The sequence below is a fragment of the Octopus sinensis genome, linkage group LG18 (genome assembly GCF_006345805.1).
Source record: "Octopus sinensis linkage group LG18, ASM634580v1, whole genome shotgun sequence".
NCBI classification, from domain to species: Eukaryota; Metazoa; Mollusca; class Cephalopoda; order Octopoda; family Octopodidae; genus Octopus; species Octopus sinensis.
Window position 1 is genome coordinate 3,506,446 of NC_043014.1, and position 22,500 is coordinate 3,528,945.

General features: G+C 38.7%; 1 protein-coding gene across 3 annotated transcripts in view; it reads right to left on the minus strand.

The window, feature by feature from the left end:
- LOC115221322 (fibropellin-1-like) overlaps positions 1-22,500 on the minus strand; it is a 105,393-nt gene that overhangs the window by 61,190 nt on the left and 21,703 nt on the right. For all 3 annotated transcript variants that reach the window (XR_005002741.1, XM_036510651.1, XM_029791492.2), the window contains exons 14-26: positions 19,991-20,101; positions 19,449-19,559; positions 18,202-18,312; positions 16,330-16,440; positions 14,475-14,585; positions 13,224-13,334; positions 11,985-12,095; positions 10,422-10,532; positions 8,430-8,540; positions 6,887-6,997; positions 5,425-5,535; positions 2,473-2,583; positions 327-437 (exon numbers count right to left, since the gene is read on the minus strand). Coding sequence is in view for 2 of the 3 variants with exons in the window: in XM_036510651.1 (XP_036366544.1) it covers positions 327-437; positions 2,473-2,583; positions 5,425-5,535; positions 6,887-6,997; positions 8,430-8,540; positions 10,422-10,532; positions 11,985-12,095; positions 13,224-13,334; positions 14,475-14,585; positions 16,330-16,440; positions 18,202-18,312; positions 19,449-19,559; positions 19,991-20,101 (1,443 nt within the window). In the remaining variant the exon portion in view is untranslated. The remainder of the gene's footprint in view (positions 1-326; positions 438-2,472; positions 2,584-5,424; positions 5,536-6,886; positions 6,998-8,429; positions 8,541-10,421; positions 10,533-11,984; positions 12,096-13,223; positions 13,335-14,474; positions 14,586-16,329; positions 16,441-18,201; positions 18,313-19,448; positions 19,560-19,990; positions 20,102-22,500) is intronic.

The window sequence follows — 22,500 nt, forward strand, 5'->3', positions numbered from 1 at the left end:
GTACAATCGTTTCATGCTACTTCATTTAATTAAGCAATGTATGTATTACATCAGTTTTAAAATTAAGAGCATATATATATAAATAGAAAATGGGACAAGAATGCAAAACATCCGGATGACTAGGTGATACAAAAAGGGGCAACAAAACATCCAGATAGACGATACAAAAAAACAAGGACGGGTCATTCGAAACTTTTTATCCTCAGTCAAGAACCGGATCATCCTCACAATTTCGGAAGATGTGTGTGTGTGTACTAGATAGATTTACCCAAATGATATACAAAGGTGTAATAATTAAATTGAAGCCAAGAAACATGAAGACATACATTTGGTGCAGAGTGGTCCAGAATATCCAGGTTTGCAGTCACATCTGAAAGATTCCTCAAAATCTTGGCAGGTTCCGTCATTCTTGCAGGGGTTGGAATAACAGGCGGAATCTATGGAAGACAACAGAGACGTTAGAATTAGTACAAGTGTGTGTGTGTGGAAGATAGACATTAAACGATGCTGCTGCTGATGATGATAGGTAGATAGATAGATAGATAGATAGATAGATAGATAGATAGATAGATAGATATAGATATATAGATAGACAGACAGACAGACAGACTGATAGATAGATAGATAGATAGATAGATAGATAGATAGATAGATAGATAGATGGATAGATAGATAGACAGACAGACAGACAGAGTGAGACAGACAGACATACAGAAAGACAGATAAGTGGATAGAGAGAGAGAGAGAAACAGACAGACAGGCAGGCAGTCAGACAGACAGACAGACAGACAGAGATAGATAGATAGCTAGATAGATAGATAGATTGAAAGATAGATTGAAAGATAGAGCAAATAGAAAAAAAATTATAGATATGATGCCATGGAAACAGAAATACAGAAAATAACAGATTCTGCAAATATTTTTTCAAAGAGCACCATCACTGCAAATTCCATTGTTTTATAGCATTTTTATTGAGCTTTTTTTTTTGTTTAATATATCTTGTCCTTGTGCTTCCCAACATCATATAATCAGTCTATGTATTAAGAACCTCATAATTATTATCTATATCGATCAACATCAATGGAAATTGCAGCTGTGATACCAGTGCCGGTGGCACGTAAGAGAACCATCCGAACGTGGCCGTTGCCAGCGCCGCCCCGACTGGCCTCGTGCCGGTGGCATGTAAAAAAGCACCATCCATTCGTGGCCATTGCCAGCCTCGCCTGGCCCCCGTGCCGGTGGCACGTAAAAAAGCACCATCCATTCGTGGCCATTGCCAGCCTCGCCTGGCACCTGTGCTGGTGGCATGTAAAAAAGCACCATCCGTTCGTGGCCATTGCCAGCCTCGCCTGGCCCCCGTGCCGGTGGCACGTAAAAAGCACCATCCGATCGTGGCCATTTGCCAGCCTCGCCTGGCACCTGTGCCGGTGGCATGTAAAAAGCACCCACTACACTCACAGAGTGGTTGGTGTTAGGAAGGGCATCCAGCCATAGAAACACTGCCAGATCAGACTGGGCCTAGTGCAGCCTTCTGGCTTCCCAGACCCCAGTTGAACCATCCAACCCATGCTAAACGATGATGATGATGATGATGATGATGATGATGATGATCAAGTGTCCGGGTGGCACCCTATGGATAATGTACAAAGAAGACCCATCCTACATGCAGAAGTGTTGAGGCTTCTCCTCCTCATAAAAAGGGTTGGTCTGCAAGAGTCCTGTAAGGTTGGCACATAAAGGGCACTCGTGCCGGTGTCACATAAAAGTGCTTATGTTGGTGGCACATTAAAAGCACCCAGCATGCACTGCAAAGTGGTCGGAATCAGGAAGGACATCCAAACGTTGAAACCAAACAAAACCAGAGTGGAGCTTTGTACAGCTCTTCAGCTTCCTGGCTCCAGTCAAACCATCCAGCCATGCCAGTATGGAAAAACGAATGTTAAAGGATGACGGTGATGGTGATGATGTAAGACGGTGAGCTGGCAGAAACGTTAGCACACCGGGCGAAATGCTTATCGGCATTTCATCTGTCGTTACGTTTTGAGTTCAAATTCCGGGGTTGATATAATCGACTTAATCCATTTGTCCCCTCTGTGTTTAGCCCCTTGTGGGTAGTAAAGAAATAGGTATTTCGTCTGTCGTTACATTCTGAGTTCAAATTCCGTCGAGGTCGACTTTGCCTTTCATCCTTTCGGGGTCAATTAAATAAGTACCAGTTACGCACTGGGGTTGATATAATCGACTTAATCTGTTTGTCTGTCCTTGTTTGTCCCCTCTGTGTTTAGCCCCTTGTGGGTAGTAAAGAAATAGGTGATGGCGATGATGATGCTGATGATGATGATGATGATGATGACAACGATGATGATCAAGGAATAATTTTGTAATGATAATAATCAAAATGACAAGGATCCATTCTAATAATCCTGGCATATATTTCTAATCAGGAATTATGAGATTTCATTAATTACTTACATTGGTCACACATTCTACCTGTGAATCCATCGTAACAGGTACAGTTGAACATGTCGCCGTTGCAATTGCAGATACCTCGGTTTTTGCAGGGGTTTGAATAACAAGCGTCATCTGGAAAGAGAAGAAATATGAAATATTAAGAAGAAGAAAAGAAAAAAATAAATACACACAATATAAAGACAAAAGCAGGCATTCAGTCAAGTTCTGGGGTTGATGGACAAACTGACCCCATTCCCCAATATTTGGTTATGTGCCTAGATTAGAAACTATAATAATAACAATAATAATAATAATAATAATATAATAATAATAATAATAATAATAATAATAATATAATAATAATAATAATAATAATAATAATATAATAATAATAATAATAATAATAATAATAATAATAATAATAATAATAATAATAATAATAATAATAATAATACATTGTTTTGTCTTAGTATAAAAGATGGGCTACAGCAAATATTCTGCTCAATACCACAGATTTGCTTGTCAGTCGTTTGACCATAACCAGTTGAGCATGTCCCTTAGTGGCTAACGATATGTGCATCTCTGATCATGAGCAGAAGTAGTGGGGAACATCATAGCCATGTGTTGAGAGGGATTCTTTGGGGTTTGGATAATTCACCTTTGGAAACATGGGTGTTTCGTTCAACATCCTTAAACAACCCATATTCAGGGACCATTTTAGTGGGATGGGTTAATCGACCCGAAGAAAATTCTAACTGGGCCCCACCTGCAAGGTCATGCGCTGATTATCTTGATATGAGATCGCCATGTCACGCACATATGGTTGTGATGCATGTGCCTAGTGTACCCTTATCAGACGGGCAGTCATGATGGGTATACTGGGCTTCTTGTATTTTACCCCAGTGTCACTTTGATGGCATGCACTGCTCTCTCACTCAATAATAATAATAATAATAATAGTAATAATAATAATAATAATAATAATAATAATAATAATAATATAGATTTTCTAATCGAAATTGAAAGATGTGGCATCTCAAGATGGTTACAGTACCAGTAATTGTAGGAGCACTTGGAATGATCAAAAAATGGAACTGAAAATTATTTGAGGATGATCCCTGACTTACCATCCATGCAGGAAGTGCAAAAGATTGTCTTAACTGGTAACTGGTCACATGTATTGAGAAAAGCATTGCCGCTGTGAATTTTCTTAGTTTGTGCAGGCTTCAAACGTGAGTTAAGACACAAACCATAACCGAAACCATGAGACCCTGGGTATTATTGGCTTTGAAAGGCATAATTATACCTTATAATTAATGGGGTATGTGAAGAGTTCTATCACTGTGCCTGCCAAAATGGTAAGTAAGCTGTTTCACCGACCTGTGTTGGTGTTTGTAGTGTAACGTAGCTAGGCACCCAAAGCTGACTTTATTGATGCTGTAACTTGTTGAAACAAGGTACTACAGGCCATCTTTGTTGATGTTGACGATGTGTGGTGATAAGGTGCTATAGGCTGTCTTTGATGATGATGTCTTCTGCAGGATACTACAGGTGATGTTATAGTATGACAGAGTGGAGGCGCAATGGCCCAGTGGTTAGGGCAGCGGACTTGCGGTCGTAGGATCGCGGTTTCGATTCCCAGACTGGGCGTTGTGAGTGTTTATTGAGCGAAAACACCTAAAGAGCTCCACGAGGCTCCGGCAGGGATGGTGGTGATCCCTGCTGCACTCTTTCACCACAACTTTCTCTCACTCTTACTTCCTGTTTCTGGTGTATCTGTATTTCAAAGGGCTGGCCTTGTCACCCTCTGTGTCACGCTGAATATCCCCGAGAACTACGTTAAGGGTACACGTGTCTGTGGAGTGCTCAGCCACTTACACGATAATTTCACGAGCAGGCTGTTCCGTTGATCGGATCAACCGGAACCCTCGTCGTCGTAACCGATGAAGTGCTTCCATCCAGTATGACAGAGTACTATAGATTGTCTATCTTAATGTTGTGCTGTGATTTGGTACCCTAAATTGTCTTTGTTATTGTTGTGGTGCTATTAGGTACCCTCGGTTGTCTATATTATTAATGCTGTTGTGTTACTAGAGAGGATAATTGCTGGTGCTTTTATGCTGTGATTAAGATCATCATCATTGTTCGACCGTGGTCGAGACAATGGAATTTACTATGTTACGCCAGACTTCACAGTCCATCATAGCATTTATGGAGGTCCTGTTGCTGGATGCCTGTATCCCTGGAGATTACATCAGGGTAGGAGAGTGTACACCCTCTGGTATCGTGAGCAGATGGCTTCCAGAGGAGAAGAGTAGAAATTATCTCGTTTTCAGCTCTACAACAATGTCCAGCAAACTGGATTCTTCTGGTCGAGACAATGGAATATACCATGCTATGCCAGACTTCACAGTCCATCATAGCCTTACGGAGGTCCTGTTGCTGGATGCCTGTATCCCTGGAGATTACATCAGGGTAGGAGAGTGTACACCCTCTGGTATCGTGAGCAGATGGCTTCCAGAGGAGAAGAGTAGAAATTATCTCGTTTTCAGCTCTACAACAATGTCCAGCAAACTGGACTCTTCTGGTCGAGACAATGGAATATACCATGCTATGCCAGACTTCACAGTCCATCATAGCCTTACGGAGGTCCTGTTGCTGGATGCCTGTATCCCTGGAGATTACATCAGGGTAGGAGAGTGTACACCCTCTGGTATCGTGAGCAGATGGCTTCCAGAGGAGAAGAGTAGAAATTATCTCGTTTTCAGCTCTACAACAAAGTCCAGCAACAATTTGTGAATAAGTAAAACAGGTTGACTTTGTTTATGTTGTGTCTTTCATTGGTTTTCTCTGGCTAAATTTTGTTGATGTTTGTAGGGTGCTTGTAGGAAAAATGTTTATGATAATGGAGATGGCTGAGTGTTTTGACAGATGTTTCAACACTGAGATTTAAGCAATTTGATATGAACTCACATGTTTGGCAGAGATCTCCTGTATAACCTACTTCACAACTGCAGTAGTATTTTCTGCCTCTGTTGATGCACAGTCCATTGTTTTTGCATGGGTTAGAATAACAAGAATCATCTGGAAAATAAGAAAAAGAAAAGATATGTTTTTGTAATATCTTACAAAGAAAAATATTATCTGAAAGTATGTCTTTCTCTTTTATGTCACAGACTTGTGCTTATAATGTCTAATGTAGTTTTATCATCATCATCATCATCATCATCATCATCGTTTAACGTCCGCTTTCCATGCTAGCATGGGTTAGACGGTTCAACGGGGGTCTGGGAAGCCCGAAGGCTGCACCAGGCCAGTCAGATCTGGCAGCGTTTCTACAGCTGGATGCCCTTCCTAACACCAACAACTCCGTGAGTGTTGTGGGTGCTTTTCATGTGCCACCGACACAGGTGCCAGACGAGGCTGGTGAATGGCCATGCTCAGATGGTGCATTTTGCGTGCCACTGGCATGGAGGCCAGGCAAGGCTGGCACGGCCACGATCGGATGGTGTTTGTTACGTCCCACCAGCACGGAGGCCAGTGTTAAAAATTATTTTAGTTAAATCATTCATTAACTTTCTAATCAGAAAGGAGCGGACATATGCAAACAGACTGGAAGAACAACTAATTTGCATTAATGAGAATTTTTTTAATTACTCCTTATGCTTACAATATTAGGTATCTTCTTTTAACAGGAATATTTATGATGGAAAAAGAATCCTCAAGCTATATATACCTATTTCTTTATTACCCACGAGGGGCTAAACATAGAGGGGACAAACAAGGACAGACATAGGTATTAAGTCGATTACATCGACCCCAGTGAGTAACTGGTACTTAATTTATCGACCCCGAAAGGATGAAAGGCAAAGTCGACCTCGACGGAATTTGAACTCACAACGTAACGGCAGACAAAATACCGCAAAGCATTTTGCCCGGCGTGCTAACGCTTCTGCCAGCTCACCGCCTTATACCAGCATTCCTTCTCCATGCCACTGATGTTATCCAAGGAAAACGCAAAGGATGATACAGCTTGGCACCAGTGACATACTTTTCTGTTCTAGGCACAAGGTCCAAAATTTTGGGGTAGGGGGGGCAGTCAATTAGATCGACCCCAGTACACAACTGGTACTTAATTTATCGACCCTGAAAGGATGAAAGGCAAAATCAACTTCAGCGGAATTTGAACTCAGAGCGTAAAGACAGATGAAATACTGCTAAGCATTTCGCCCAGCGTGTTAACCTTTCTGCCAGCTTGCCGCCTTTTGGCACCAGTGGCATTGCAAAAAAAAAAAAAACAATGATAATGATAATGATAATGGTAATTAGTCTCTTTCTTATTATAAGTCTAAGTTCTACCATTTTACCAATGTCTTTGAGACAATTATAGAAAGCTATCAAAGGTTGAAGAAATGCTTGTTGTTTATATACTTACACACTGTACATTGCTTTCCAATATAACCTGAAGTACATGAGCAACTGTAAGTGGTATTCATACTAGTACAGGCACCTCGGTTTCTGCATGGGGATGAATGACAGGGATTATCTAAAAAAGACAAAAAGGTAGAAGGCATATTATCTTGAGATTATTCACATGAGGTCACAGGAAAATTTTGGTTCCAAATTGTATTTTATAAATATATATTTGTCAGATGGAAAGGATAGCTTTAATAAGCTCTTGACAGGGCCGACAAAACATCACCAGAAGGCTGAGTCTGTGTTGTGATGTGGTAGTTTGTTTGCTTCAATGATACTGGGTGCTATTCTGGCAGAGTAGAAGCTCCTTGTAGGGACTTCCATGTGGGAAAAGGCAAAGAATAATGGTCAGACTAACATGAAGCACCCTTTTTTTCCAGAGGTAAAAATAGGTTTGCATAAAGCCAACAGCCCAACATAGAAAATAGTAAAGTTATAGAAACATCGATGACAATTCAAAACCAACAAACCCTGAGAGCGATGGCATGGCTAAAAGTGGAGCGAGGGGAGTGACCACTCCCACTGAGTACATTTTTCAAAATGAACACCTTTTATAAAATGTGTAATCAATGAATTAAAAATCATTTGGTATCTTTTATTTATGTACCTGTTCCCCCTGACTTTGGAATCTTGCTACATCTTGCTGAATAGAGGAAGGCCTTTCCTGAGGGGAAACATGATGCAGTATAGTAAAATCCAAAAGGAGGGTACAAGTCTTCCAATGGGAAAGAAGCGGAAAAGATGGCCCAGAGTTAAGGACAGCAAGGAAAAGTCCTTGATGATTTATGACTCATAAAAAGTGAAGGGCTTAAACTAAACTCCAAGGCTAGTGAGTGGTGAAAGGGGGTTTTGAGGGGATCCTGAAACTGGAGGCTTTGTTATAATGCTTCCAGCACAATGGATTCTGCTAGAGGTACCCAGGGTGCCTGGTGGTGGTGTTAAATGAAATGGTAAATTAAGTTTTCCATCTGAGTAGGCCATGGTGACATTTGAACTCACAACACAAGGAACTGGAACAAATACGGGGAAGATTTTCCCCTTGTGCTCTAACATTGCCAATAGTGCATGTTTGTCATGTATGGGAGAAAGAAATACATGTGTGCATGTGTATTTATGTATGCATGTATATGCATATATATATATATATATATATATATATATATATATATATATATATATATATACAAAAATCGATTCCAGGTGAGAATACGATCGATAAAGCTGTCGGAACGTGCATTTGTAAAAGCGTTTTTCTTGGAAGAGAAAAAAATCTATCATTAATTCTTCTTTTGCTGGTGTCTCAAATTTAGGTTAAATCAGTGTTTCTCAAAGGGGAGGCCTATGGGACGGTTGGACAAATTGTTTTGAAAAAATTTGGTTTAAATGTTTGACAACTCAGCACTGACCATTGGACAGGGGGCGTTTTGCTTGTATGTAAATATAAATGTATAAAAGTGTACATGTGTATGAAGAATATCTCAAGTTAAGATTATGCTACTTACATTCATCACAGTGGGTACCAGAGAATCCCATCCTACAGGAACATTCATAGTGTCTTCCGCGAGAGATACATTTTCCAAAGTTTTTACATGGCTCTTCGTAACAGGGGTTGTCTGGAAATTTCATAAAGAAAAAAAAATGTCAACAATTTGTTAATATTTTTTAATTAGATTTAATCACTGATAACAAAAGAAATGAAAATACAGATAAATACAAAGAAATAAATGAATAATAGATTTGTGTTATTCACAAGAAATATGAAGTTTTGTGTTGTGGTTGTTCAGATTTTGAACTTATGAGCTGTTATATCATGGGTTCAAATCTTCGATAGGACTCAGCAATATGGTTTGAGCCCTTGCTCAAGGACTGAGTTCTTGAGCAAGGTACTTTTATCAATTACCATTGACAGCTGAGGTGTTAAATCTGTGATGAACTGATATCCTGTCCTGGAGTGTATTCTCAATTGACACAGAAACACCAAGGTAACCAAGACGAAAGCTAAACATTGCAGCACATTTCCAATAACTGAAGAACGGTATTTAGTCGTGCAAGTTAAGTATTTGAAGAAAATAAGACAATAAAAAGGTAAGTAGTGGCGTTTTTATAGAGGCACAAGGCCGCCAGACATTTTGAGGGGAGGGGATTAATCAATTCCATGCACCCCAGTACTTTTACCAACTCCATCAGGATAAAAGCAAAGTTGACCACAGTGGTGGCCATCTATTTATCTATCTATCTATCTATCTATCTATCTATCTATCTATCTATCTATCTATCTATCTATCTATCTATCTATCTATGCATGTATCTATATATCTATCTTTCTGAGTTGGCAGAAACGTTAGCATGCCGGGCGAAATGCTCAGCGGTATTTTGGCTGCCGCTACGTTCTGAGTTCAAATTCTGCCGAGGTCGACTTTGCCTTTCATCCTTTCGGGGTTGATAAATTAAGTACCGGTTACGCACTGGGGTCTATGTAATTGACTTAATCCCTTTGTCTGTCCCCTTTATGTTTAGCCCCTTGTGGGCAATAAAGAAATATATCTACCTATGTATGTATGTATCTACCTATCTATTTATTTATTTATGTATCTATCTACCTATGTATGTATATATGTATGTATGTATGTATGTATGTATGTATGTATCTATCTATCTATCTATCTATCTATGCATGTATCTATATATCTATCTTTCTATCTACTTATGTATGTATGTATCTACCTATCTATTTATTTATGTATCTATCTACCTATCTGTCTATCTATATATCTATCTATCTACATAAGTGTGTGTGTGTGTGTATCTATCTATCTGGCTGCCTATCCATCCATCCATCCAACCATCCATGTATGTATGTTCTCTCTCTGTCTCTCTCTTAGAGTTAGTTTTGACCAGCAATCTGCTTGATAGAAGAGTTGTGAAGGAAAGCATCATGCTTTGTTCATCGTTCTTTAAACCTTTAAAGAATGTCTTGCAGATTCCTATAGTCCCAGATATCATGAATAATTTGTTGTGTATGAATTAAGGATTTGTATTCATTCCCACCAAAAGCCAAGTCCAGCCATTCTTTACTCCAAATGGGTTGGTATGTATTCCGTTGCACTAACAATAATAGACATGAAGTTGATGTATTTATGTATGTATGTGTCTAACTGTTGGTCTGTTGGTCTGTCTATCTTTCTATCTATTTATCTAGTCATCTATTCATCTGTCAGTCTATTTCCCTATTTAGCCATCTATTTTCTCCATCACCCTCTCCTTCTCACTCTTTCTCTTCCTCTCGCTCTCCCACTCTTTCTCTCTCACATATGCACACACACTCTCTCTCTCTCTCTAATCCACCACTGGTCTCACTATACATCATAACGGTGCTCCTTCGACTGTTAGGAATCTAGGACCCAAAGCAAAGCCAAGCCAACCACGAAATTGACCAAGCAATACATATCAAAACACGTCAGATTTGAAGAAACAAACAAGGCCTGAATACTTACAGTTTGTACACAAGGTTCCACAATAGCCAGGTGCACAGACACATCTGAAGCCATTGGCGACTGTTGCACATGTACCACCGTTTTGACAAGGATTGGAAATGCAGGTGTCATCTGGAAGAAGGAGGAAAGGTGGCAGATGAACCAATATGAACAAAGAACATAAACACTCTCTGTGTATATCTGTATATGAGCACGTGTAGATGTGTGTGTGAGTGCATGTATGTATATGCATGTATATATACTATTTTGTTAAAACCAGGAAAAAAACTTCACAAACTGTTACTCAGAGTTTTGCTTAAATGTTCATCTGAGAGTTGTGATAAATACAGACACTGGTCTGTATTGTTTATTGGTTTAATAAAATAGTATATTACTCTACCTTTTCGTATTCAAATACCATTTTTTCAAAATTGTTTTGCACCTATGTGCTTACTTATGTGTGTGTGTGTGTGTATGTGTGTGTGTGTGTGTATGCATATATATATATATATATATGTGTGTGTGTGTGTGTGTATGTGTGTGTATGTATGTATGTGTGTATGTATGTATGTATGTATGTATGTATGTATGTATGTATGTATATATACATATGCATTCAGGATGCGATGGGTAAATTGTTGCCATTTTATATTTTTAATTTCATGCATGCACATTGTTTGTTTTTGATTTTGTCAACTACACAATATAGTAGGGTTAGTTGGGCACCGTCTGTGAGAAAAACAGCACCATGACGCAATTCACTCTGCTAGAAATTTGGAACAATGTGCTGTACTGTTTGGCATTCATGTTGGAAGCTCCAATATGAACAGATGGTGAACACACAGAACAATCATTGGCTTGTTGTGTCTCCAAAACATGTACCAGGAGTGATAAAAATATCAAACATCCAGTCAACATCATGGTGTTTGGAGTGATCATTAGTGATTGGTGACGTTATGCCTCCATTCATCATCCTACACAACCTCACACTCAGCATGAAGGCCTACATCAAGTGCCTGGTGGAGGTAGTGCTACCCTAGGTCAAGAGGGTGGCTGCTGGAAGACCCTATGTCTGGCAACAGGACTCTGCCCCATGCCATACAAGCAGGGGAACCCAGTCGTAGATGTCAGACAATTTCTACGACCAGGCCACCCCTAACATCTGGATACATAACTCCCCAGACTGCAACCCCCTTGATTATTATGTGTGGGGCACAGCTGCATGAGAGACCAGGTGCTTGTAACACCAAAGATGAACCGAAGGCAAGAGTTATTGCAGCATTCACCAACTTAAACAAGGAAACTGTCCAAAAGAGTTGCAGGAGATTCCAAAGTTGCCTGGAGGCTGTGGTTAAAACCAATGGCAATTTTATTGAATAAATTTACTCTTTATTTCAAGATATTTTTATATAACTTTGGTAAATATATCTGTAAAATGAGATGTCAGTGTTATTTTTAATTTTGTGTAATTTAGATGACAATATATTCACCACACCCTTTGTGTGTGTGTGTGTGTATATATATATTTATATATATACATATATACATGAATAGAGTGACAGAAAACAGGATAAAGGAACTTACAGTTTGTGCAGTGAACTCCAAAGAAACCATTCACACAGGTACAATGATATTTAATGCCATCATTGGTACATGTTCCACCATTCTTACAAGGATTAGACAGACAAGGATTGACTGCAATGGAGGAAATAAAAGATAAGATTTTTTTTTAAATCCAGAAAGTCAAAGAAATAGAAAAAAATAATATGGTGGATATTTCAAAGAATGTTTATCATTTGTTTGGAATTTTTTTTTACAGAAGGAATTATTGGATGAGAATTATGGATGGAAGAACTTCTGCATAAAATATTTTGTCATAGTTGTTCTGGTTCTTTAAGGTGGCCAGCTAGCAGAACTGTTCACACATCTGATAAAATGCTTAGTGGTATTTTGCTTATCTTTGTGTTCTGAGTTCAAATTCCACCAAGGTTGACTTTGCCTTTCATCCTTATGGGGTCAATGAATTAAGTACCAGTTACGCACTGGGGTCAATGTAATCAACTTAATCCTCTACCCAAACTTGCTGGCCTTGTGTCAAAAATTTGAAACTGTTTGGTCTGATTCTTTACATTCTGAGATTAAATCCTGCTGAGGTCAGATTTGATTTTCGTCCTTCTGAGACTGATAAGAGTATGCGATATATACAGGGCTGGATGAAGTCACATCAAAGCCCTAAGCACTCAAAAGATCTTGGTGCCCCCATAAAGGATTATGTAATCTCTATATATAAAGCTGTGTGTCTGTGTTTGTCCCCCTAGCATTGCTTGACAACCGATGCTGGTGTGTTTACGTCCCCGTCACTTAGCGGTTTGGCAAAAGAGACCGATAAAATAAGCACTGGGCTTACAAAGAATAAGTCCCAGGGTCGAGTTGCTCGATTAAAGGCGGTGCTCCAGCATGGCCGCAGTCAGATGACTGAAACAAGTAAAAGAGTAAGAGTATACATGGATAGTATCATATTCCCCTTACAAAACCATTTTTCTAAATTTTAACCCCAAAATTGGGGTTAAACAATTACTCCAAAGTCATTCCAATGCATATATCGGGTTTTGAAAGTAAGCTCTTCATATAGGCTGTAGTATATGTTATAGCATAACGGTGGTGATTGTGATGTATAAGTTGTGGTATGTATTGTAGTGTTGGATGGTGATTGTGTTGTAGAGCAGGTGATGTACAGGTTATGTTATAACCGTTGTAGCTATGGAAACAGAAACAAACAAAAGGGAAATGGAGAAACAAGGAAAAGAGGAATGAGATACTTACATTCTTCACACTTCTGACCAGTGCTGCCAGTTGGGCAAATACATAAATATGTGTTGCCGTTGGATATACAGGTACCACCGTTGAAACAGGGGTTTGGATCACAAACATTGACTGAAAAGAGGAAGAACAGTGGAGTTCAGTTGATATATTAACAATGTGGTTAAAAAACAAAGGGATTTGGGGGCATTTTTGTAGGGCTTCTTTCTTTATGGCTGGACAAAGTTGAGAAAGAAATTTTTCCTCATATGTTATATTCAAAATGGGCAGAGATATGGTGTTAATACTCTGGGAAAATTCTTATTTTCATAGGACCACTGCCATATAGATAGATAAATAGATAGAAAGATAGATAGATAGATAGATAGATAGATAGATAGATAGATAGATAGATAGATAGATAGATAGATAGATAGATAGATAAATAGATAGATAGATAGATAGATAGATAAATAGATAGATAGATAATAGATAGATAGATAGATAGATAGATAGATAGATAGATAGATAGATAGATAGATAGATAGATAGATAAATAGATAGATAAAAAGACAGATAGATAGATAGGTTGATAGATATAGATAGATAGATAGATAAGTTTCTTTATTGGCCACACAGGGCTGCAAACAGATGGGACAAGTTACAAGGTAGAGCTTTTCTTTTGGGGGATGAAAAAAAAAAAAGGCGTAGTTTTTGGATCAAAAGGGATTGTAAAAGGGAAAAAAAAGAACAAAAATTAAAATTAAAAAAAAAGAAAGAAAAAAGGAAAAGAAACAAAAGAAAAGAGAAATGAAAAAAAGAAGAAAAAAGGAGAAAAAAAGGGGAAGAGGAAAAAAAACGATCAATAGGGATCGTGTATCACAGTGTTATGATAGATAGATAGATATAGATAGATAGATAGATAGATAGATAGATAGATAGATAGATAGATAAATAGATAGATAGATAGATAGATAGATAGATAGATAGATAGATAGATAGATAGATAGATGGACAGACAGACAGACAGACAGATAGACAGACATACACCCCCCACACACACAGATATGCATACATACATACATATGCATTTCAATAAACACATGTAGTGTCCATTCATCCATGACAGCTAGATAGCTTCAGCATGGAGCTAGGGTTACACGTTTAAATAATGTCTTGAGACAAACAGACAGAAAGACAGGTTGATGGACGGATGGACAGACAGAGCTGAGAGAGGAGACAAACAAAAAGATTTAAATATTTGGTGGTACGAACTTTCAGAACAAAGGTCTCCTTCATACCCAGGAGTGCAAATACATTGGAATCTGTTGCCAATCATCATACAGGTACCACCATTCTGGCAGGGGGCAGAATAACAGACATCGACTGTAAAAGACAAAATATAAAAAGGGTCAGTTTATAAAACAAAGAGAAGGAAAAAATAGACATAAAAATTTTTTATTTGATACTACTACTACTACTACTACTACTACTACTACTACTACTACTACTACTACTACTAAGAGCTGTGATCTTCATGGTAAAAAAAATGAGGAACATTATGTAAAATAGCACCATCACTGAGAAGACATTTCTAGACAGCCTCGCTCTGTACTGATACCTTCTCTTTGTTCTGATTGGTTGATCTGTTTTCGCTTCAGCCAGGTTTTAGCAGAGGGTTTTCTAATCTTTATATATAAAAGTCAAGTTGTGTGTCTGTCTCCTACGATTTAGATTCCTAACTACTCCCACATTTTGCGGTGCAGTGTAACCAAAACTGGGTATCTTATAGTCGTGATTCATATCGAGCCCTTCTGGGTATTAGCGCGCATCTACGATGAGTCTACAATTTAAAAAAAAATTTACCATCTTTTTTTCCATTTTAATGCATTTTATTCGCTATTATATAAGGGAAGTAACTCTCTAAAAATGTCTACGATGAGTCAACGATTTAAAAAAAAATTTACCATAATTTTTTTTTTCATTTTTAATGCATTTTTTTTGCTATTTTTTGGCTATAACTTTTCTAAAAATGCTTATATAGTTATTTCCCTTACAAACCCGAGCAACGCCGGGCGATACTGCTAGTTCTTTCTATATTTGAAATTCAGCTGAGAATAAAATCCCTAAGAAACCAGGGATATGGTCTTAATGCTTTTAATCTTTGTCTTCAACAAGTCTCTTAGATATTCTTATCCATTACTAACCACAATGCACTTCTAATTTCCCACTTGAATGCATCGTTCTCTTCCATTTGGGACAGAATTTTCACCGTTGTCTTCTCATTATCTTGTAGGTCCTCCCAATGGTCTCTTCCTATCTCCTGGATCCCACTTGAGAACTACACGGATCTGCCCTGCAATGTGTCTGCCCCAGTAGGACTTGTGCTTTCAGTGTTCTGTGACCACATCATTCCACTTTATTCTCGAAATACCTCACTTCAGACACTCTCCATGAAGATCCATGTCGTAGCCATTTGTGTTTCTTCCCTCTCTGTAGTAACCCGCATCTCACAAGAGCACAAGTAGGATGTTTCTATTGAGGGGATTTGCACATCAGGTTTTGTGCAGCTGAACTTAGAGCACAACTTCAATCAAGGCAAACACCTTCCACTCAGTTCTTACTCACAATCAGACTTCTGCATTCATGCCTTGGCAGAAAGATAACGGGTTTCTTAATAAACTTTAAGCTAAATTCCCACACAGGAGTGGCTGTGTGGTAAGTAGCTTGCTAACCAACCACATGGTTTTGGTTTCAGTCCCACTGCGTGGCATCTTGGGTAAGTGTCTTCTGCTATAGCCCCGGGCCAACCAATGCCTTGTGAGTGGATTTGGTAGACGGAAACTGAAAGAAGCCTGTCATATATATGTATATATATATATATATATATGTGTGTGTGTGTTTGTGTGTCTGTGTTTGTCCCCCTAGCATTGCTTGACAACCAATGCCGGTGTGTTTACGTCCCCATCACTTAGCGGTTCGGCAAAAGAGACCGATAGAATAAGCACTGGGCTTACAAAAGAATGAGTCCCGGGGTCGAGTTGCTCGATTAAAGGCGGTGCTCCAGCATGGCCGCAGTCAAATGACTGAAACACGTAAAAGAGTAAAAGAGTAAAAGAGTTATACTCACAGTATTCGCAGTTATTGCCACTGTAACCTGTGGTGCATTCGCAGTGGTAAGCGTAGTCTTTAGCGATGCATTTCCCACCATTTCTGCATGGTTTTGTCGAACAGTAATCATCTGGAAATTAAAAAATAAACATTTGCATTTAACAAAATTTTTTTTTTTTAATTAAAATAGGGTTAGGAGCAAATTTTATAAAGAAGGGACATCACTGACTGGACAAACCCCAGTATATTATTATCCCAATCACAAAATTCAATTAGTCAAATTAATCTCATAAGGACTTGCTTATCAAAAGAATTAATCATTGTATTGCATTTAGTCCATGCCCTAAATGTAGCAGTCGTGGCCCCTTTCATTTTTTTAATTATAGGCGTAGGAGTGGCTGTGTGGTAAGTAGCTTGCTTACCAACCACATGGTTCTGGGTTCAGTCTCACTGCATGGCACCTTGAGCAAGTGTTTTCTACTATAGCCTCGGGCCGACCAAAGCCTTGTGAGTGGATTTGGTAGAAGGAAACTGAAAGAAGCCCATCGTATATATATGTATGTGTGTGTGTGTGTGTGTGTGTGTGTGTGTGTGTGTGTGTGCGTGTAAGTGTGAGTTTATGTTTGTGTGTCTGTGTTTGTTCCCCCAGCATCGCATGGCAGCTGATGCTGGTGTGTTTACGTCCCTGTAACTTAGAGGTTCGGCAAAAGAGACCGATAGAATAAATACTAGGCTTACAAAGAATAAGTCCTAGGGTCGATTTGCTCGACTAAAGGCAATGCTCCAGCATGGCCACAGTCAAATGACTGAAACAAGTAAAAGAGTAAAAGAGAGAGAGAGTATAACAGTCAAGATACATGAGGCATTGCCAGTGACCTTTTTAGATATTCTCCCTACACAAGTGTGTGGTTATTGTGACACCCAACCTGAACATTTGAATGTCAAATCTTGGCTAAAGGGCTTTGTTGGTGCAACTAGGGCTATCTCAACAATATTATAGGTCCCCTGACAGAGCATATGTAGATTAGCGACAGGCTCCTGGGTCCATGAGGCTTCCAGGCTAAGCAACGTGGTCTGTAGTATTTATTTATTGGCAGTATATCACACTGTATATAAATTAGCAAAGGCTCTTAGACATGTGGGGGCCCCAAGCAAATCAATGCCTTATGGCTTATTCCTTTTTATTCACAACAAACCACAATTTACTTAGATGAGCAATGGGATCATGGGGCCTCTGGGCAAATCCACTTGAGTCTATAATATTCATTTATTGGCAACAAACCATAGATTGTCAAGGGGTTCCTAGACTTAGCAGGCCTATAGAATCTATTAGGGCCTCTAAAATTCATTAGGGCCTCTAGAATCCATTTTCGTCTACAGAATTTATTGACAACAAACCATAGATTGTCAAGGGGTTCCTAGACTTAGCAGGCCTATAGAATCTATTAGGGCCTCTAAAATTCATTAGGGCCTCTAGAATCCATTTCGGTCTACAGAATTTATTGACAACAAACCATAGATTGTCAAGGGGTTCCTAGACTTAGCAGGCCTATAGAATCTATTAGGGCCTCTAAAATTCATTAGGGCCTCTAGAATCCATTTCGGTCTACAGAATTTATTGACAACAAACCACCACAGACATAGATTATAATTGGGTTCTTGGACATGAGGGACCTGTGTACAATGACTTTGTGTGCCAATCTTTTAAGACGGTGAAGGGTGCCACCAAAAATCAACAGAAGCCATGGAAAAGTTACACAAATGTGAACAGAACACAAAAAAAAGGAAAAATAAGAAAAAAATAGTTAGCTAGTGGGAAAAGAAAAGAAAAGATTTAGAATGGTCAATGGGCTATTTATTCTGCTGGAAAGTTACAAAAATTCCTACTTACAGATTTCGCATTGGTCTCCTTTGAAGCCAATTTTACAAATACATGAGAAAACAGAGCCCTTCTTCATACAAACTCCACCATTTCTGCAAGGTTGTTTGTTGCAAACATCAACTATAAAAGATTAAATGAAAAAAAACACAAAATTAGAAGGTTTAATAAAACATTGATTCATTTGAGGCCACCAAGGAAACGTGGTTTGTGCTGAATTTATTGAAGCTGAATGTTATTCCTGATGCCAATCCATCCAAGACCGTCCCTCCTGGTTCTATAGTACAAACTTCTTGTTTTAAACTGATCTAAATTGAAACCATCCATCAAAATTTCATATTAACTCCTGTTTTAACTCTTTTGTTACTGTACTTATTTTGAGATACTCCGTGTTTTTTTTCAATTACTTTAGATACCAAGCAAAGAATTTAGTAAAATAACTTCGTTATCATTCAGCTAGTGTTAGGAACATAAATTGTGACTAAGGTTTGGTGGAAGATTTTAATTCAGAACTTATGAAAACAAGGCATTTGTACTACAGAGCCAGAGGTGGTTTCAACCAGGTTGGTATCAAAAGGGTTAAGAATTGTTTCTCTATTATATATTTTAACCTTCTTGTTACCAAATTTCTGTTGAGATGCTCTGTATTTCTTTCAATTAATTTTAAATATAACAAAAACTTTAGTAAAATAACTTAGTTATCATTAAGCTAGTGTTAGGAACATAAATTGTGACTAAGGTTTGGTGGAAGATTTTAATTCAAAACTTATGAAAACAAAACATTTGTACTCAGAGCCAGAGGCAGTTTCAGCCAGGTTGGTGTCAAAAGGGTTAAGAATTGTTTCTCTATTATATATATTTTGACCCTTTTGTTACCATATTTCTGTTGAGATGCTCTGTGTTTCTTTCAATTACTTTAAATACCAAGCAAAGATTTTAGTAAAATAACTTCGTTATCATTCAGCTAGTGTTAGGAACATAAATTGTGACAAAGGTTTGGTGGAAGATTTGAATTCAGAACTTTTGGAAACAAGACATTTGTACAACAGAGCCTGAGGCGGTTTCAGCTGGGTTGGTAACGAAAGGGTTAATAATTATTTTTCTATTATATATATTTTAATCCTTTTGTTAACATGTAACATTGGAAAGAATCTGGTCTGTAGACAGACTATAACTGAGAATGACATTGGGGTGGTTAGGAACACGGGTGCTACTGGAGCGGGAAGATGTAGAAGTGAGAAGGTGTCATAGCTACTTACAGACGTTGCAGTGATTGTCAATGTATCCAATAGGACAGATGCAGGTATAGTCATTGCCAACGTTGATACAGGTACCACTGTTCATACAGGGATCAGAGATACAAGCATCATCTGGAAAGGAATGGAAAATACAATGTTACTCATGAGAATATTCCTTTGTTAATTACTAATTATAAACGTAGTATATGAAGAACACTAACATATGTGTGTGCATGTGTGTGTGTGTGTGTGTGTGTGAGAGAGAGAGAGAGGCAGAGACAGACAGACAGATTGTCTGTCCTTGTTTGTCCCCTCTATGTTTAGCCCCTTGTGGGCAATAAAGAAATAAGACAGACAGACAGAGAGACAGACAGATAGATAGATAGATAGATAGATAGATAGATAGATAGATAGATAGATAGATAAATAGATAGACAGATAGATAGATATGTATATATGTATGTACATATATTTGCCTGTGTATGTGTGTGTGTTTGTGTGACTTTAAAGACCATCACATTAACGGATTCATAGACGTTAACATATGTAAAATTTGTACTTACAAACGTTGCATCGATGACCAGTGAAGCCAGATGGACAGTCACACCGATAGGTATACTCATGGGTCTTGCAGGTTCCACCATTCAAACAAGGTGAGTTGAAGCAGGCATTGACTGTGGAAGGTGAATAAATAATAAATTCAAATGAAATTGAATGGTAACACAATTTTTGGTATCTCATTAGTAAATGTTGCAGAAGGGGACACATGGACTCTTCTTATCTCCCCTGTCTTTATCTAACTTTCTATTTATATATTCATGGATCCTACTGTGTGGTCTATGAACTCATCTGCACACTCTCACACTTTCAGAACTTGGTTCTACAGGTTCACAATTCAGCCCCTGAAAGCCTAATTCCAGTCTTTCCATCAACTGGACCTGAGAAACAGATGAACTCCCCTTAGGGTCTTTTGCTTTTAATAAATATACACATTCTACTCAACACATGATATTGAGCCCTCATTTGAACGAATGTCATCCTAGCACCGGATTAGACATATCCCATATCACCGTGACCACCGTGACCGACCAGTCTATCAGATGTTGCTACACATCGCTGGTCACAATGCGCTTTGCATTATTTTAGCCTTCAAATGATGCCACCCCGCTGGCTAAGCGAGCAGGCCAACAGAAGAAAGAATGAGAGAAAGTTGTGGCGAAAGAGTACAGCAGGGATCACCACTACCCACTGCCGGAGCCTCGTAGAGCTTTAGGTGTTTTCGCTCAATAAACACTCACAACACCCGGTCTGGGAATTGAAACCGCGATCCTACGACCGCGAGTCCGCTGCCCTAACTACTGGGCCATTGCGCCTCCACATATCCCATATATAAGAACCAAATTCTAAAGTCTGGTTTGAGCAAAAGAAATATGAATTTTCCTGTTCTATATTTAAGAGATGAGGAATTATGTACATTGTTTACATTTGATGGATATTTCTCCTTATCTTGTTTGTTGTTAATACGTTTCGGCTGATATACCCTCCAGCCTTCATCAGGTGTCTTTGATGAAGGCTGGAGGGTATATCAGTTATATACCTGATGAAGGCTAGAGGGTATATTAGCTATATACCTGATGAAGGCTAGAGGGCATATCAGCCGAAAAGTTGTGTTAACAACAAACAAGATGAGTACAAATATCTGTCAAATGTAAATAATGTAAATAATATAAATTTTCCTTTTGATTTTTCAGTCAGAAGTATAGTACCAACGACCCTTTATTTCAGGGCCAGATTAAGACCAGTAGAGGTCCTTTTGGTACCCCACATATATGAAATTAAAAATATAAACAATAATAAACCATGAAATAAATTTTTATTTTTCAAAATGAAACAAAATTAACAATAAAATGGAAAATTATATTTTTGTACACTTCCACTTTTTATCTAAAAAGTTTTCCCTTACTTTTTTTAAATACAATGTCTTTGATCAGATCCTCAATATTAATCTTTTGCAACACATCTACTTCTATACTTTGCAGAGATAAGAAATCCTGAATATTATTTTGGCAAGTTTAAAATGATTTCTTTTGTGCTGTAGACCATCTACCATTTCTGTGCTGCCCACTCCTTCCCTTGATGCCCTAAGCACGTGCTTAGTTTGCTTAATGCTTAATGAAGCACTGCTTTATTTACAGGGCTTTTGTGATTGACAGATGTGCAAAAAGGAGGAAAGTATCCACAGACATAGGTGCAGGAGTGGCTGTGTGGTAAGTAGCTTGCTAACCAGCCACATGGTTCCGGGTTCAGTCCCACTGCGTGGCATCTTGGGCAAGTGTCTTCTACTATAGCCCCGGGCCGACCAAAGTCTTGTGAGTGGATTTGGTAGACGGAAACTGAAAGAAGCCCGGCGTATATATGTGTATATATATATATATATATATATGTGTGTGTGTGTGTGTGTATGTTTGTGTGTCTGTGTTTGTCCCCCTAGCATTGATTGACAACCGATGCTGGTGTGTTTATGTCCCCGTTACTTGGCGGTTCGGCAAAAGAGACCGATAGAATAAGTACTGGGCTTGCAAAAAGAATAAGTCCCGGGGTCGAGTTGCTCGATCAAAGGCGGTGCTCCAGCATGGCCGCAGTCAAATGACTGAAACAAATAAAAGAGAAAAAGAGAAAGAGAGACTAGGGACCTAAGGGGCACTCATCTGTTTCCCCAGACCAAATGACAGAACAACTCAATCCAGATCTTTAGAGGGTGAATTGTAAGCATGTACCTACAATTCCAGATGCACAGGGGTTAGTTGGGTCTGCTGGCTGCCCCAACGGAGGGCAACCTGTAATGCTACATGGTGAGCTTAGGTTTGCTACTCAAGTAGGCTATGGAGGGATTTGAACTCAGAATGCAAAAGCAATGGAAGAAATAACCACAAGGAATCTATTATGATGTCCTTGTAGCTCCACTGGTCTGAAATGGCACTTTTGTGTCTCACCTTCCAAAGAGGCAAAAGGTAGATGATGATGATGATGAAGATGATGATGACGATTATCATCATCATCATCATCATCATCA